Source organism: Siphateles boraxobius, unplaced genomic scaffold, assembly GCF_051911475.1.
Source record: "Siphateles boraxobius isolate OS27281-9 unplaced genomic scaffold, OSU_SipBor_1 26, whole genome shotgun sequence".
Taxonomy (NCBI): domain Eukaryota; kingdom Metazoa; phylum Chordata; class Actinopteri; order Cypriniformes; family Leuciscidae; genus Siphateles; species Siphateles boraxobius.
This window is the reverse complement of record NW_027508876.1, coordinates 22288214-22307358: the sequence shown is the minus strand read 5'-3', so window position 1 is coordinate 22307358 and position 19145 is coordinate 22288214. Positions and strand designations below refer to the sequence as shown.

Here is a 19145-nt window from a genome sequence, read left to right as displayed (position 1 = left end):
TCATTGGACTAAATTTGTGAATGACCTTGTTTGGGAAAGTGTTTGGTTATTACCTCATCATTTTTTTTGTTACAAAGAAATTTCTTTCAAGATAATGAACAAATTCTACCCTATCAAACATTTCCTTAGTAAGTTTAAGAAATACCTTGATGTTAGCTGCTCTTTGCACTTGGAAACAGTACCCCACATTTTCTGGCATTGTAGTCATGTGAAAAAGTTATGGAATGAGGTGTCTATGTTTATTAAGGAAAGGGTACTCTTTAATTTTGATTTGAATTTTTTAAATGTAATTGTTGGATATTTAAAGTATGATAAAAGTGTGAATAAGGAGGCTTTTGTAAAATAATCTGTTAATCTTATTAGCCAAATTTCACATTCATAAGTGTAAGTTCCCTAACAAAAAGCCCCTTTTCTCAGTAGTCCTTAAAGAATTAGAATATTACTTTTCTACTATTCAATCTAGTATAATGGAAAAGCTATGAAGACTGTTCATTTGTGTACTGTCCTCGAAAGCTTTGAATGATACAAAGGCCTTGTATTTTTGTGATTTTTTTGCTTATTTATTTTTTATGTGTGTGTTCTTTGCTACCCTGGCTCCAAATTGTATGTTGTAATGTTTTGTTGTTTAAAGCATAATTAATTTTTAAAAAAAATGAAAACAAGACAAGGCATTTGATTTGTCTCTTTACTTTACTGTCATTAATGATCTTGGGATATGAGACAGTGATGAAACCAATCAGTATATATGGGGATGATTAGGAGGCCATGATGGACAGAGGCCAAGGGGCAAATTTTGCCATGGGATTTTTAGTATCTACAGAGAGTCAGGACCTCGGTTTAATGTCTCATCCGAAGGATGGGATGTGATATCAAACATATTCATATATACTATATTAATAAATGACATATAACATATCATTTTACATTGCATGATGATGACACTGTAGAATGTGATGGAAGTGTGAAATTATGTACTGACATAAACAAAAGTCCCAGGTACAGTATGCCATGCCTGAGAATGTGAAACCTGCAATAATTTTGCAGACAAAGCACATGGTTTAATATGGTTTAAAATGATTTTTTTTTCATGCTGGTATCTTGAATAAAATGTATGATTTATTTTGAATTCATTCATATGAATTGATATTTAACCCTTTTACAGATTATTTTTTTCTGTTTCACAGATTCCACTGAAAATCAGCAATACCAACGGTTTATTTCACAAGGAAATAAATGCATGCATTCAGGAATGTATTATTCACTAAGATATGTGATGCACTCCTTGAGGCATGGTGATGTGCATCTGTGCAGACTTCACGCCCAGATGCAGCTGCACAAACTAGGGCAGAGAGCACAATTGCATGCTTGTGTGTGCGCATACACAAAAATGCACACCACTGCAAATCTTGAGTGTGAGAGACATGAACTAACTTGTCTTCCCATCTGCTCACAGAACATTTGGAAAAACAGGGATGAAACCTTATTGCAATAAGTGTCCGGTTTTACTTAAATTTTGAATGGACCTGCTTTGGCACGCTTGTAAAAAGGCATTATAACTGGTAATTTTTATATATATATTATATATATATTTATTTATATGTATATGCGTGTATATACATGTGTGTGTGTGTGTGTGTGTGTATATATATATATATATATATATATATATACACATAATTTTATATATGTACATATACACAAACACACACACACACATATATGTACATATATATATATATATGTACAAATTGTCTATTTTTTTGGTCACACACTGCAGAATTATTTCAGACTGCAGAATTATTATTGTTTGTATAATCAGGATAATTTTGCATTATATGGCATTATCCATGTAATACTAAGTACTGTAGCTTAAGCCCACTGCTACTGAAACAATAGAATATTGTTATTGAAACATTATTTCAGTATCTTTGGGCCTGATCAATGCGCTTTCATTCCCATTCAATTCTTCACAAATAAAGTTGCACCCTTCCCTTTACCTCTGTACAGATAAAACATTGTCGGGTTAATTCCGGTTCATTTGGCTACACGGAAACGTTAAAAAATTCTGTTTTATACATTTTTCAAGGCTTGTACCTTGGAACCTATTTCATGGTTTGCATTCTCGAGCCACAAGGCACTGTTTTGTGCAAATTAGCGGCCGAATCGGATGAGGGTTTTCTGTTAGAGCGGTGTTGTTTTAGCGGCCCCTAAGTTAATATCTAATGATCGTTGAAAACTAACTTTAGCTGGACAACAACTTTATTCTAGATCTGCTGTAAAGCCAAAACAATCTCTGTTACTTTAATTTCCTATTATCACTGTAAACCTGCTTTGAAACAATCTGTATTGTTAAAAGCGCTATATAAATGAAGGTGACTTGATTTGACTTGACATGACATGGCATTTTAAATTTAAAAACTAAAAATTTGAGAATGTTTAAAAATCTAAATATATTTAACACAACAACAGAATACTTTAGCTCTGCTAGAGGTTCTCCTTCAACCAATGGATGTAGTTCCTAAAACTTCGAAACCCCACAGAGAATCGAAAGGGCCCGAAAGCGAAACTAAGGCATCCATGGAACCCATCTTCATAGTGATCAACGGTGACATGGACTCCGGCTTCTTCCAGTCGTGTGGCGTACATGAGTCCGTCGTCTCTCAGCACGTCGTGCTCACAGGTCATGATGTAGGCGGGCGGCAGGGCCTTCAGCACTTCAGTTTCAGCAAGTAAAGGTGCCGCTCTCACATCCAGCAGACCTGGCAGCTTCTCCAACAGCTCTGGGTCTCCGTGAAGCGGAACCACGGGTTTATAGTTCTTCTGAAAGGCCGCCGGAAGAAGCTTGGTCCAGTTGATCTTGGCTCTGGCCGCTGCCATCTCCTGGCCCTGATCCAGAGCCGTGTGGTTGTTTGCCAGCAAAGCAGAAACAAGTTTCCGATCCCCGTTTAGGTACTCCAGCCAAAAGCGGGCCATGATCGGACGGTGCAGGATGGGAATGTGGGCGTTCTGCTGGTATGAAGCTGTGTTGAAGTCCAGGGCTTGAAGCACGGGGTAGAGAAGGGCCTGAACTTTGAATTTAATAGGAATGCTACTGTCCAAAGCCATCTGTTAACAAAGAGATAAATAAATGTGATTGTGGATCAGGGTGGATCATCTTAAACTAAAATGATTAAAAACGTTTATTTTAATTGGAATAAAGATAAATAATAGTTAAAGATAAATAAAAATTTAAATATACGGAAATGAGAAATGTTGCCTTGAACTAAAACGATTAACTGGTAATAAATAAAAACTAAAACTGAAATAAAAATAAATTGCCTAAAAAGCAATATATACAGTGTTGGGGAAAGTTACTTTTAAAAGTAATGCATTACAATATTTCCTTACTCAGTAAAAAGTAACTAATTGCGTTACTTTATATGGGAAGTAATGCATTTTGTTATTTTTGCATTACTTTTTCTCATCTGGGCTGGCCTTGCTTATTTGTTTTTAATAACAAAAAATATATAGTTTAATAATAATAATAATATTATATATATATATACTATTTTTGGCAAATATAAAGGCTTTTTCACATCAAAAGCTAAATAAATTAGCCTCAGGCTGAATGAAATGTAAATTTAAGCATGTACACTAGAGGGCGCAGCTCAAACAAACCTTTCAGCTGTGCTGCCATTCTGGATTGCAGAAAGACACAGGAGATATTTTGATAATAATAACTCAGATATTTTGTTGTAAATTAAAATAGAGCGTTACTTTACTAGTAAATTTATCTTATTACGTTACTCGCATTACACAATATTATTAACAATAAAATAAAATAACACTGTTGTAGATACCTTTTCCTCAATATTGAAAATTAATTTGTAGGGATTTGTTGTACCTGTTGCACCACAGCGGTGGCTAGGTTGGCTCCGGCGCTGTCACCTGACACAGCCACTCTTTTTGGGTCTATGTGGTACCGACCCAACACCTCAGCTGACAGGATGTGTTTTGAGGCCTGAATGGCTTCATTATACTGATCTGGGAAACGTGCATCTGGAGCCAGGCTGTACCTGAACATATAAATTATACAAATGACAGCCAGTAATTAACAAAATTGAGTTTGTTAAGCATGTAGCAATAAAATGACACAGTAGACAATGTGCATTACTTACTCAATTGATATTACAACCGCATCCAACTCTTCAGCCATGGTCCTGCACTGAAGGAAATAGGTTTGCATCTCTTTTAAAGAAAAAAGAAAAGAAATAAACAATGTATTTTTTCTCACTACTTCTGCCAACAACATTCATTTTTAAACAGATTTCTTTATATGAAATCACATGCATTTAACCTACTTCCACTACCGAGCGTCCATCCACCTCCATGGAAATAGACCACACCTCTTTTCAAATGCAGCTCCTGTTCTGATGCAGTGGACTCAAACACTTGTGCCTCCACTCCTCCAAAATGAGTATCAGTGACCCGGATGGCTGGGCTGGACTGTGGGCCCTTTATTGCATCCTATGACGTTGCGTACTTAGCAACATCGAAAGGTCGACTCAGTCCAAAATCGTGAGCTAAAAAGCTCTATGAAAAAATACTAAAAGTTAAAAGGATTAGAGAGCAGGATTGTTAAACACCCTATTAGGTTCTGTAAATCTCTTTAAGAAAATTCCTTTTCTTTAGAAGGGTCATATGGAAAGTCCTAAGTAAGACTATGGCGGTTTACTATTGCATTTCTAAAAGAATTACAGACTCAAATCCCACATTTTTTATTTGTATTATTGACAGATATTAGATCCTATATAATCAAACTATAATTAACCAAGCATGAAAAGTCAGTAGATTTAAACACATTAAAATGTTGGTGATTTTTGAAATTCAATCATTAAAATAATTCAACAATTATACAAAAGTCAACATTTTTATAAACTCTGTTGAAGTGATATTCAATTAATTGAAGTAAAATGGTGAAACGATAAATAATCCCATGACGCAGCGTACTTTACAACATCGAGAGGTCAGCTCAGTCCAAGATTGTGATCTAACTAAGCTCTATGTGGAAAAAAAGCCTAAAAGTTAGAAGATTCATTGTTACAGACCCTAAAAGGGTCAGGAAATCTCTTTAAGAAAATTCCATTTGGAACATAAGGATAAGGTCCTAAAGATTATGATAGTTTGATTTCTCAAATCCCACATTTTTTGTATTATTGAAATATAAGATTTAGTAATCTAACTCAAATTAACCAAGCACGAAAAGTTGGTAGGTTTAAAAACATTAAATGTTTGTTGATTTTGCTATTTCCCATATCAGAGATCAACATTTAAAAAATAACGCAACAATTATAAAAGTCAAAATTTTTATAAACACTTACCTTTAAAATATAATAAAAAAGACAAATAATCGAATTTTATTTTCTCATATATTTTTTACACAAATTGTAGCATTTTATATTTGTTATCAAAGTTATTCTAAGAAATAGTTATAGTATATAGTTATAGTGTTTAAACTTTATTCAATCATTTCACTTTTTTTAAATGTAATATTAAACAATTTCTGACTGAGTGCCATAGCTCTCCCTCTTTTACTTATGATTAAATACTGTATCCACATTGAAATGACATATAATGCATATTCTACATAACGGAAAAAAATGCAAAAACTTACCACATGCATTACACCACGCAATATTGCATCCATAAACATGAGTTTCCATGGCTCTGATATAGTGCTGGGCATAGGCAGATAAATATAATAAGCAGCTGCTATTGACAGTAAAATCGCCACGATCAAAATAGACCGCATCATTATGATGGATTAAGTTAAAGAAACACAAGAAACTTATACAACTATACCGGTCTCAGCGTTGACATAGTGACTGAATGTATGATGTTGTAATACCTCATCTGACCCCAGAGAGCATTGGTTTTGAAATCACAGTAAATTTTACTTTAAAAGTCTTAAGGAATTAGAACTCTTAATCCATCTTTTTTAATTTTGTAGGCTACATTTTAAATTATTCGTTGATGGATGGTATTCATTTTACTACTGATGACTTTACAAATTCAGCGATATTTAGGCAAACGTTTAAGTAAAATATATCTCTTGTTGATTTTTTTTCTGCACCGCTAGAAGACGGCGACTTTTATTTTGAAGTATTCTTCACACTCAGTCATGTAACAGCACTTTTTAAGTAACAGTTGTTTACATACGTCACATTGGAATGTACTGTATATCGGACATATGTCAGCCCAACTATACAAGCTCACGCGTTTTACAATTTTACTACTTTTACTAAAAATGCTATTACTACTAGACCTACCTCTACTACGATTCAGTTTATAGAGATATGCCTATATGTATGTATAATATTAGTCATCTTGGTAATGCTGCTTTTTTTAAAGTGATCATTAATGTCCTGATAGTTTACGCGTCAATTGATTGATCCCAGACTGTGAACAAATAGGTTTTAAATACGAGATCTGATCTGGTTACTGTAATGTTAATGACCACTAAGTGACGCTGTAGTTCATCTTTATAATATGGTCAACCCTAATACCCACACTTCTAGCTATAGAAATATAGAAAATCTTTTTTTTAAAAACTTAATTAGGCTAAATAGCATTTCCACAAAAGCCAAAAAATACATTACTCTAGCTGTTCACTCATCACGCAAACGCCAATCAAATTATTATGGCAAGCAAAAGCAAAATTCCTCATTTGACCCACAAATCAGGCAAATAAAGTGTTTCAAAAACTTCGATTCGTGAGTTTGGAATGTCATAATAATACAATACATATTAGATGAACATTTAAGATAACCAATACACGGTTATTATAAAACAGTATGTGTAGCCATGGAATATGATGATGGGAATGTGAAATTATAGACAGATTTCATCACTGAGGCTTTTTATGAGATATCAGTCCTAAACAAAAATTCTGTGTATCATATTTGAGGATGTGGAACGTACAAAAAGGAACTTAATACGTTTGTGGATAAAGCACATGACTTTTAAACCAGTAATGGGTTTTACATGAGTTGAATGCTTTGTATTTTGAAATAAAATAAAATAATAATGTATTATAATGTTGCACATAAGTTACAAGTTGCATCCTAAATCATATTATAAATAAATAAATAATCATGTATATATCGTATAATATAAAATTATTTATTTTAAAAAATGTCTTCAATTTATTTCTATTTCAAGCTATAGTCACATTTCCACAAGAGAGCTAGTTTAAGAACATTTATAAAAAATATATTGCTTTCACGCTGGCCTGGTCGAGCCTAATTTATCCTAACAGGACAATCTCTCCTAACATCCCCCTTTATCTGCATCACCATCAGACATTTCTGCGGATGCGGTCACTGCTGGAATGGATCGGGAGAGTATTTGGTGTAATACGGTAACTACGGTTCTACACCCCCATGTGCGCTTCCACATAATTGACATGGCGGAATTCCACACTGGTCTGGTCTGGTCCACCGTGGACTTCGCAGCAACGGAATGACATGCTTTCTATTTCGGGCATTTAGGGACTAAAGTGTTAATAAGCAAGATTTACTGAATCCAAGGTAAGTAGACGCGTTTTTCTTCAAAGTAATGTATTTTACGAAGCGAGCGGAGACATTGTTTCGAAAAGTTTCAAGTTGCAGAAGAAAAACGCGAGCCGGTTGCCTCATTGATGGGAAAGGGAAGTCTTGAATTTAATGGGAAACGAAACGAAACCTAAACGAAACTTAGTGTTTTAAACACGTAAACACTTGAGTGAGCTGATATACATCGTTTTTACATTAATCTATTTTGGCAGCTGTAGCCTATTGTAACTAGTAGGCTAATAGCCTACTGCAATTTTAGGCTATGTGCAATCTTATGTGTTTTTTTATGCTGGAAAAAAGTGATAACTAGTTATCCTCATTAACACTGCTTTATCAAAATTCACTTCCACAACACATGTAATGTACAAGTGAGAATTAATAGAGGGGACTTAGTGATTCTGTCCACTGTCTTTCTCGGAAAATTCTGGAATTCGATACCGATTCGTTACGAAACGTTTTTTTCCATCAACACGGGGCCTGTTTGTATAATATAACCATCTCGCATTTCATTAGGTGTTATACATTAAACATTTTTATATAAGAATAAGTCGGGTAAAGATGCCAAAGGCCTTTGGAAAGTGACACGTCAATTCCCAGCATCAAGTTGTTTGCTTAAGCGTCACGCAAATATATAATTTTTAACTACTGGTTGTAACGTCATTGCAATGACGTATGCTGTATATTGTATACATAAAATCCCGTTCCGTACACATTGTCATTAACAGAGTTGTCTACGGCGTTCTAATGGGAAGCTGTTTGAACTTGCACTGTAGAATTGGCGTTCTTTTGAGTCGAATCTTTTCAATGAGTCAGTTGAACCGTTCACAAAAACCGTCAGGGCTGCGTTTCTCGTAAGTAGCCTAAGCTTTAAAATATTGTATTATCATTGGCATACTGAACGATTCGTTCTTTAATCAGACTTGGTCAGTCTTCGAGGTTCTCGATTCAAAAATGCACTCACTTAACCGAGAACCGTCTGTTTCACACGATAGAGCTGACTGTACCGTATTTGGAGCGTTTTGAGGATTTGATTGATGGGATGTAAACTTCCGAAGAGATATAACACACACACACACACACACACACACACACACACACACACACACACACACGTAAATGTATTGTTTACTGTTTTAATGAGGAAACTACAGTGAAGCATTGATATTTGACAATCCAATTAAAATATGTGTATATGTGTATATATATAAACATTGGAATTTGGAAATGTTTATGAGTTGATTGTGTCTGTTTAATCAATGCACATAGAAACCAGAGTTGTTTTTATGAAATCACATGATGACACAATTATGTCACGCTGTAAAAGAATCTCTGAATCGCTTCGTTGAGCCGAATCGAAATGAGTTAGATTCCCTAAGTAGACAGCTTCATTGATTAGAAGGGGAGTGTTCAAATGTTGCAGTGTTGACACTTTGTTATACCCCGTTTCCTTTGGGATTGATAGTGTTCAAATGTAATTAGTTTCGAAAGAAAAAACAGACTGTCACAAAATCTGTTTTTGTAGTGTTTTAAAAAAACAAATATGGGTTGTGGATCATATTAGACCGGATTTTTTAGTCGGAGGAAACCCGATCCCAAATACATGACGTCATCTGACATTCCAGAGCGAATCTTGAGGTGCAGAAAACTGCCTTGTAGACTTTAGAGACTCCAGCCTTGGCGTCAAGTTTGATTTCTCTCCTCAAGTCATTGCTGTGGTATTTATAGAGTAAAAAAGTGAAAATTATGTTCTGTAATGTGAATGTTTTAAACTTTACTGCAGTCAGTGTAAACTTCACTGAGACTCAGTCCCGTTTCAGATTGTTTATGTCAAAACACAGGGTTTTGCAGACTAATACGCACTAAAGTTTTATTGTAAGTGATGCTTTAAATTATGTCCTGTGAAGAAAATGCACATTTCTGTGGTGGTATCCTGACCACAGTGTGAGCACTGGTTTGTCAGCATCTTGCACCCCCATTAAAGCACACAGGCATACCTGACCCCTCCCAACCCTACAGCCCTTTGGCCCCAAACTCAAACATGAAAAGAATGCAGTGCTTGTGGGTACACTGTAAAAACAAACCTGTAGGATCATCTCAACAAAATTGAGGTAACAATTTGCACTTAATTTGTTGGTGTAGATTTCCTCACTTTTTGAGTAAAGATACATAAATTGAACAGCTATGACACATTTAAAGAAATTTGGTAGCCTATCTAACATTTATCAATTCAATACATTACACAAATAAGTAATGCTTGATTGTTATTGTACGTTAGAAATAGCTTTTGTAGCTAGCATAGCACACAAATTGGTGTGATGTCATTTAGAACAAAATCAAGCCAAAACAAAATTAATTCAGAATTCGTTTCAGAAGGTCGAAATAGCTTGCCAAAGTGAACTTTCTGGAAAAGGTTGCTTCGGCCGGTAAACACCTTTGAGCTACCATTGGTCCATGGCGATTACATAGGTGTGCTCTGAGGCTCCGCAGCCTTTGTCATGGAAATCTTATCCGGTTAATTTCTTCCGAGGTCAGACACGAGTAAAAACACGAACACACTGGAGAGCTGCTTTATATTTTACATTGAATTAGGGGTTCTAATTGAAAGCGACACTGACACTGTTTGTCATGTTCAATACTGTAAAGCTGCAAGCTATAAAGTAGGCTATTGTATAAAGTGCTATATAAATAAATGTATGGTGACGAGTGCTGAATTGCAGAGCTGGTGCAAACATGCCCATGTCACTATGATCAGATGCTTTCTTTACTGCTGTTTTCTCAGTCATTAAAAAAAATAATTTTTAATCAATTTTGTTATTGAGAGGAAAGCGTGCAGCACATATTTATGTATTCACCGTATATTATTTATCTATACGCTGTTCTCCGCAGTGTGGTCGGATGTTTCGAACATCTCTTTATCCCTAAGTAGTGAATGAAAAAGAACTTCACTGTGAGTATATCAGGGCCCTAAGTTACTTGTCACTGCACTGACGTTAGTACAGCTATTACTCATTACTCATTGCTCATTCTCATCCTGTTTTATCATGTCTAGTACACCAGCTTTGTTCTTTAGGTTCTCCCCTGAGTGGTCCACTAACTTTCTACTTTGAAGAGAGCTGATGTTATCTAGGTAACAGAAATGCTTAGGCATTTGTGCTAATGGCATTGGATAATCAAATGTTTTGCTCTATTTGTCTCCATCATTTCCTGAGAGCAATTGTAATGATCTGTCGAGCTGTCAGTACTCCTTTGTTGTCGTTATCGAATCGGTTGTGCCGAATTATTGCTTATGCCAGCTACCCAGAGGGTAACTGAAATGTTTTAATGAGAAACTCATGGTACATTTGTGAAGAATTTGGGCAAGGATTTAGCACAGTGAAGGGTGGTGGTGGTGGTGGTGGTGGTGGTGGTGGTGGTGGTAGTGGTTAAAAATCTGGTTTAGGAATGGGTGATTCATAAAGTGGACAATTTCTGGGAACCCTGATCACCATTATATCCTTGAGCAATAAATCCACAGGTCTCTCCTTTAGTGAAATTCTATTGGATTTTTTCCCCACTGTGTTCGGTTATGGTTAAGGATTCAAACAAACCCATAAGTATGAACAAGTAGTTCCAGTTGATATAATCCAACAGCACTGGGACTTTTCTCTGTTTCCTTATTCCAGTCTGCATTAGTGGTGGAGATTTTTACAGAATCTTTCTGCACGTTACATCATCGTTATGCTAGGTGTAGGTGATGTCAAGTGAGTGAATAATTAATTCAATCGATTTTTTCAAAAACAGATTCTTTAAGGAATAAAAACAACTAACTGTCTTTATGAGCAAGTCATTGAATCAATCATTCAACTTATTTTTAATTTTTTTAATCTATTTGTTATACTACTCTTGTTAAATCTGATATTCATATCTGTCTGTCTGTAAAAATAAATAGTTTTATATTTCTCCATTTTAATTCAGTTGTCATTCTCAATGCTTCATGGGATTGTAGTTCATTAAAGCCGTTAAGTACTCAATCAAGTACATTTCTCTGATTATCAGATACCTTTCTGATTTAAATCAATTTGTAATATAGTAATTAACCTCATAACTGGTTGGTTTGGTTCATGGGTTATAAATCTTTAGCAAAGACTTCTTAAATATCTCTATGGGAAAAAAAACAAATGGGAAAAATGCTTCTGGAATAAAAGTCACTGAAAAAGTGGCTGGGCACGGTTGCACTTTCGTACAAATTCATAGATTGCTATTTTGATTTCAGCCCGTCATTGAGTCATTCAGCAAATTTATTTTAAAAAACAGATTAATTTAGGAATGAAACAAATGATAATGGCGGAATTCAGAATTGCACAATAGCATACTACTCGGTAATTCTTTCACTTCTGATCCTGTTCTCCTGGAATGCACAAAATGGATTTTTAGATGATGAGACCAAACGTTTCGTCCCCTTTTATCTCATCAGCCATCAGTTGCTGGAGGCTGGATTGAAGAGTTAATATTGGTCATTGTCTCTTCTGGTGAGCATGACATCTTGTTTGATCATAAGAGCTTATTATGCAGGTAGATCCAGTGGTGGTTTGCATTAAATGTTACATGAATTGGGTAATCTACCTTTACTGTCTACAGCTAGTAAGTGTAACATGGTTGGTACAGATTTCCTGTTACACAAATACACACTAGCATAGCTTGCCTCTTTATAGCTGAGGCCCAAATCAGGATAAGGAATGTGACCTATCGACCTTTAGAAGAAGAGGGAGGGAAAGGGACTATGGTGAAGACTGAAGAGTGCTGCCTGTTCATTCTGTACATGCATGCATGATTATTCCCACTTTGGCATGGCTTGAGGTTTGTAGACTGAAGTTTTTTTAACATTAGTGACAAGATTTTATGAGAATTTTATTCTGTATGACAAACGTACAATTTGAAAGCGTACGGAGTCAACTGCTCTTTAATCGCACTTGCTGTACCTTGATGTACTACACTGATCGGTCTGCGCAGCGCTGCTTCAAGTCGAACACGTCTGACTTTGTTTTTTTTGATTCACCAAAAAGAACCCGTTCATAAGAGTCATTCTTTTGTGATTCGGTTTACACCATTCATGCTGTGTTTTGACTCACAAAAAAATGAACCAGGACATATGATTGGTTATGTTTGTTTGGGAACTGGAATACGCTATTTGATCTAAACTTTTGATTTACTAAAAAGAACCTGCTCATAAGAGTCTTTAGTGATTCAGACTACCCTGTTTGTGCTGTATGTTTTGATTCACTAAAAATAACCAGAATAGAAGAGTAATTTCTCCGGGCATTAGACTGTTGTTCACATTTTACATATATATATTTTAAATTCACTAAAAAGAACCATCTCATAATATTTGTTTATTCGGGAATTTGGCTACACTGTTTGTGCTATATGTTTTTGATTCACTAAAAAGTGCCGGCTCATAAGAATTAATTATTCAATAATTGGACTATACACTGGTTGAGCTGTATGTTTGTGTGGGAGTCTGTGTTGCGCTGTTGACTCCATCTTTAAACTAACGGTAGACTGGCTGTCGCGTAGAAATAAGTCTACAGGCTTTCATAGACAACCTAGGAATTCAGGGAAGGTCTCGTTTTTCAAGTCTCACACAAGCTGTTCAAACATTTAAAATAAAATGCGATTTATACATAAATTCTTACATAGCCCATTTTGAAGAATCTATATATATTTTTTTATCTAACCCTCTCACCCTTTCTCAATCTATACCTCCTCTCTTTTCTGTCCCTGGACACAATTAAGATGTTAAGGGTGTGAGACTGTATACATTTCTCTGTGGTGACCCTGCACATCTCCTCCGTGTGACTGGAGAACTCAGTTTGACCCAGTTAAGATGCTCCTCTGCTCCTTCTCAGTGCTTAGGGGCCAGATCACATTTCATATTGGGGTTATGCAACACTGAATGTGGATCCTGGGAATCTGCGTCGTCTTTCTCGGCACTGTCCCTCATTTTTTTGTCCCTTCTCTTCTTGTGTCGTTTACTGTAAGTTCTGTAAGGGGAGAGTGGATAGAGTTTCAGTGCGTGGAGAAACAGGGTCAGCTTTTTTAGCTCAGCTCAGCTGGGTGTGTAACTGCATTATTGTGCCTTCAGGGAGAAACCAGGCTGTGGTGTCAGTGTTGGGTAACACTTTTATCTCTTAAACAGGACAGAGGTGCTGAGACCAGTCTTGATGCTGTTGTATAGAGTAAAAGCAAAGAAAATAACAATTTAATATATCACAAATGATTCTTAGACCACAATGAGATTAATTGGAGAAAATGTTTTGAACTGGAGAAACAGACTTTAGTAATCTCTCTAGAGTATCAGAGAAGATCGCAACAATTTCACAAACTGTTCTCAGATTTACCAAGATACCAAAGTCTGAAATCAAATGTAAGAGATTTCAGTACTAAAATGATCTGGTCTATGCTATCCACATTTATTTGACTCGTATACGCATTCTCAGGACCTGTCCTGAGATAAACTTGATACTAATCTGAAACATATTTGAGAACTTAATTAAAGGGATAGTTCACAGAAAAAAAGTCATTGTTTGCTAAACGTCATGTTGTCAAAAGGGGATCCACAGAAATTTCGACCACCGAAAATCAGCATTTTCAGCGTTTTGTCTGCTTGACTTTTTGTCTACTTTATTACAAGTCTTGTAAATGCATAATATTAGGGGTGTGCGACATCAACGATAATATTGTAATTGGTGTTTTAACGATGTGTAAGCTGGCATGATCGAGTATGTCAATTCGAGTGTACATTTTTCACATAGCATTATTTATCCCATTGTAATTGCAGTGTCAATGCATGCCACTTCTGAACAGCTCAGATACAGTCTGTAAATCCATCTAAATGATAACTTTATGGACCAGAGTGAGACTTAAATATATGTGGTTATTCATTAATAATCTGAATATGTACATTCACAAATGAGTAATGACTTAAATTTCAGTCTTGGATGGTTAGTGAAGACCTGTTCAAGAGCGATAATATTTTCATCCACACTAATGGACAGTAATATTCTGTTTATTACAAGCGTGTGCTGCAGTTTTTTCGTCTGCCATTTTTAAAAGCTTGAGTCTTAAAGTAATTTGAGTAATTTGGATTCTGATTGGCTATTAATGTTTATATTGTGCCAGAATAAATTGATTCTGAAAGTGATTTCAACTAGGCTTTATCGTTCTTTTGCGCTGTTATCATTAGTTGTGGTGTGGAAATTTAAAATTAGAATGATTTTCAAAACCTTTTCGTTATTGTGATGTTTGTGAACAGACCTTTAAACTTGATAGGCAAGATGGGTAATTCTAGGTATCAGCCAGGCCAGCAACACGACTAGAGCTATCTACTAGACCAGACGCAAATAAAGGCCAGTCAGTTTGTTCATTATTCTGCCACACTCCTGTAATTTGTCCTTGATTTCCTGTCTGTGCCTTGTCTGGATCTTTATCGCTTCAGTTCCATTGTGGCTGAGATATTTGTTTTGAGATATTTTTAAAGAGGTGATGTCATCTGGCTCTAAATGCTGATCAGAGTCACAGACGTGAGTCAACATCAGGGAGATGGAAATGCTGAGCGCTCCGAGGTGAGTTACTTTGCTGGGGAAGAATGTGACATTTTAGATTTTGTGTGTGTGTGTGTGTGTGTGTGTGTGTATGTGTGTTTTTGTTTGTTTTTTTCAGCTGATCAGGGAAGGGATGGAATGAGAGAATAAAAGAACAAGGGGGAGATGGAGAGGAAAAAGTGATGGTTTTCTTGGTTTCCCAGCTTCCTCAGTGTTATTATGTGCCATTAGCTGGATTATAGGCCCATGCCAGACTGGGTCCACATCTGGAACTGTAAACCTTCCAGATGCAAGAACAGATTTCTAAAAATAATTAAATCTCTCTTATTGTGTGTGTGTGTGTGTGTGTGGCAACGTGCTGTTATTACTGCTTGGTTGCTGTTGTGAAGATTTTCCAAACTACTTTCTAATGTATAGTTATAAAGACTACTATAAGAGTAGGTTGATTTCCCTGAAAAGTGTAAACATTGTGGCTGATTGTCCTTTATCATCTCAGCCAATAGTGTATTGGCTGATGAGTGTTTGGGAAACCTGTTTGGAAAAAATTATCTTTGCAGAAATTACACTTTTTAATTTTAAAAGTTTCAAAAGTTTGGTTTGGTTTTAGATATTTTTGAAATGTCTATGTCAAATGTCATTTTTGCGATCTCTTCTGAAACTCTAGAGGAGACTCATAGCACTATATAATATTATAGATGTTATAGAGATTGCCTTTTAAAATCTTCAGAATTTAGCTATATTTACCTTCCAATTACTGCATTTAGTTGCATCTTTATCAAAACAATACGTGTATCAAGCTGCACCCTGATCCATGTACCTAAAATCTGAAGCGTCATACATCCAGGTCTTGAGAAGAAATGGAAGATCTGAGATGTTGTCATCAAGGCAATGATTGTTTCACTAGTGTTGTTTTGGTTGTATGAAAGTCGTGCTGTTTGACTGTGAGGCCGAGGGGAGCTGGTCTAGGGAATACCCCACATCACTGGAACCTCAGCCGTTTCATGAAAGGACTCTCTGTGTCTTTCTTGATTGTCACTCACTGTGACGTGGTCACAACAACATGACCCGTGAAGGTAGGGGTCCTGCCTCTTTGTGACCCAACCCCCCCCCTGCTCCTCAGCTCTGACATTGCATGAATCTCTCTCTCTCTCTCTCTCTCTCTCTCTCTCTCTCTCTCTCTCTCTCTCTCTCTCTCTCCCCTTTCAGCACTACAGAAGTTCAGACTCCTTCAATCCACAGGAATGAGAAGAAGAGTAAAATGAAAAGAATGAATGGACTGAGAGCTTGAGGGGTAAAGAGAGAGGAGGTGGGGGGGGGGGGGGGGGGGGGGGGGGGGGGGGGTATGATTTTTGGACCCCAGAGGCCTTGGTGTGTTAAGCTGTTGTGTTAATGATTTTAGTTGGGCGGTAATTACAGGCCGTGGCAAAGAGCACTGAGAAAAGGAAAACAAGCATGCTCAGAATGAGAGAGACTGCAGGATGCTTTAGAAGTGCTTGAAGTGAGTCAATATAGAACGTCTGTCCATGTAATTGTTAAATACACGATGGTCAACTGACTCTTCTTCCAGAACAAAATTTTTTTTTATGTTACTTTGATTAATGGTGCGTGTTGGTTTGAAGAAAATTAGTACCATTTTTGTTTTTTCTTGGGTTTGGTTTTAATGTTTCTTGGAATAATGATACATTGTTGGTCCAAAGAAAAGAAGCAACATTTTGGGGTTTTGTTTGTTTTGGTAAAACCAAATTATAATATTGTCAAATATTTAAAAGTTAATATACATGAAATATATATGATTAAAGTTAAATATGTATGTATAGGTTACATATATCACGTTATGGAGATTGTTGATTATGAACCATTTCATGTTAACTTAAGGATGTTTTCTATAGTCAAATCCAAGGCAGGTTGGCTGTTGGTGGTGTGTGTTTAGCATATGCGTGTGTCTGTTTAGCACTGGAAGTGAAGGCATTTATGACCCAATAAAAAGCGACTATCTCCATTCTCTCATCTTCCTCTTTTCTGAAGATCAGAGGACGTCTCAAGTCTACAACCTCCTCACGTCTTAAAAATTCAGAGTATGGTATGAAGAGATTTTTGTGGCTTTCAACAGCCAGCTCAAATTATTACAAAAAAAAAATGCCACAAAACACCATGATTTCACCATGATTTCAACACAACATGTTTTTATGAACATTCTGCTATAGAAAAATCAATATATTCACCTCATAGTACCACCTCAGTACTTTTTTCATAGCTTAAGGCTTCTTTCTGTCTGTAATCAGTGTTGTAGTTGTTGTTTGTCCTGGGCTACTGCAGAACATCAGATGAATGATTTTTGTTGCTCTGGGTTTGACCCCTGGCGGTGACGTTCATGTTTGGAGTTAAATGGGACAGGTTATTGCTTTCGTAGAGGGAAATGGCACCAGTCAGCTGAGGAGAGGCACTATCATTGCTGAACTTTCCCCCACTACCTGAACTTTGGTTGTTTTTTTTGTTTTAAGAGTGTCATGCGAATCAATTCTGAGAGGTGTACATCCAGTGAGACAAGCAAGATTGCACTTGTTTTGAAGACATATAATGCCTTTCAGCATCAAATACACCGTCTTGTCTCCTGTGCAGGTTTGTTCTGCAAGTGTTTTATACTTCAAAAGCTGCGGCCTGCACCATCATCTTATTATCATTCACAATCACTGCACTATGACTATCGTATACTATACCTATATGATTTTTTTGATGGTTCTTTGAACACAAGGCGGAAGCTGCTACTTTAATGTATAAATGTGTGAAGCAAAATATTAAGAATGATATTAATATCAAGATAATTTATTAAGCTAGATGGTAACACTTGCATACAAATGCAATGGACATGCTAAGTGTATATTTAAATTAAAAGCTGAACTTACAATAATAGTGCTATAATTGGTTTCATGTTATGGTCAATAACAAACAAATGCTAATACATATAATTTATTATTGATGTTTTATCAAACAAAAAATCAGTAATTCTTAAGTGAATTTAAGCATCACATTATATTAATATACAATATGTAGCATGGATAACTATTCATTAAGAAGTCTGCTAAAGAAAAGTTAGTTTGAACGAGACCAACAGAAGAGTATATTGGTTTAAATGGCTCTTCTGGAGCTCTTAAAGATCGTAAAAATATTTTTTTAAGGCACACAGATTTAATGTTTTATATCTTTTTCTTGCTTGCTGCTGCAAGAAAAAGATTCCTGTTTTGTTGTTCTTTTTCCTTTTCTTTTTTTAAATTTTCTCTCTCAGTCCTGTCTCCCGGGTGGAGAGACTGTCGCCCCATAACTGCATTTTATATACAGATTACATCATCCTTACACCGATTACATCATCATATAAACATAGGTGACATCATAATGATTTCACCCCGTTCCATTAGTGACCAGTAGCCCTTCACTGAGTCATGTTTTAAAGTGTGTATTTGATATGCGTGTGTCTGGATGGGTTTTCAGATGAGGATCTGCTAGTCTTCATCATTAGCCGTCCATGGCTGATTTCAATTGAGGCTAATTGCTCATTTAAGGAGCGGTCTGGCTTATAGAGACCATTTATTCATACTGTTAAATATGATTTATTTTAACAAAGTGTGTATTTCTCTCAGGCTGTTGCACGGAGGGCTCCATGAATGTTCGTCACCATGATGATGACGGACCATATGCTGGACCTCCCGCTTACATTGAGCAACGAGGTTCCCATGATGCACCACATGATCAATAGCGATGCACCGCAGCAGGTGAGTTTAGGGAGTATCTATTGCCCCCTTGATAGTTTCTTTAATTGATTGGTTTTATGTAATCAATTGTCAGTTGAGAAAGATTAGATTTCACAACCTCTCATTTTAAAAGCAAGAAAGATTCCTCTGAGTTACAATAGGTTTTTAGCTAAGGACCTTTAGCTAAAGACTATGAATTGCCCCTTGTTTGACACAGTGAAGGTGTG

At 36.1% G+C, this 19145-nt stretch overlaps 2 protein-coding genes across 3 annotated transcripts in view; one reads left to right on the top strand and one right to left on the bottom strand.

Moving 5' to 3' along the window:
* Positions 1-2258: 2258 nt before the first annotated feature.
* On the bottom strand, positions 2259-5876 carry nceh1b.2 (neutral cholesterol ester hydrolase 1b, tandem duplicate 2). Its single transcript, XM_077244982.1, is given in 5 exon segments — positions 2259-3105; positions 3884-4055; positions 4158-4227; positions 4341-4572; positions 5654-5876. Coding segments are annotated over 5 exon segments (1236 nt in total). The 5' UTR covers positions 5795-5876; the 3' UTR covers positions 2259-2484.
* Positions 5877-7415: 1539 nt separating this feature from the next.
* Positions 7416-19145, top strand: part of fndc3bb (fibronectin type III domain containing 3Bb) — a 66751-nt gene continuing 55021 nt past the window's right edge. For both annotated transcript variants that reach the window (XM_077245005.1, XM_077245004.1), the window contains exons 1-2: positions 7416-7568; positions 18808-18939. In XM_077245005.1, the coding sequence (XP_077101120.1) occupies positions 18832-18939 (108 nt within the window). In that variant the 5' untranslated portion in view covers positions 7416-7568; positions 18808-18831. The remainder of the gene's footprint in view (positions 7569-18807; positions 18940-19145) is intronic.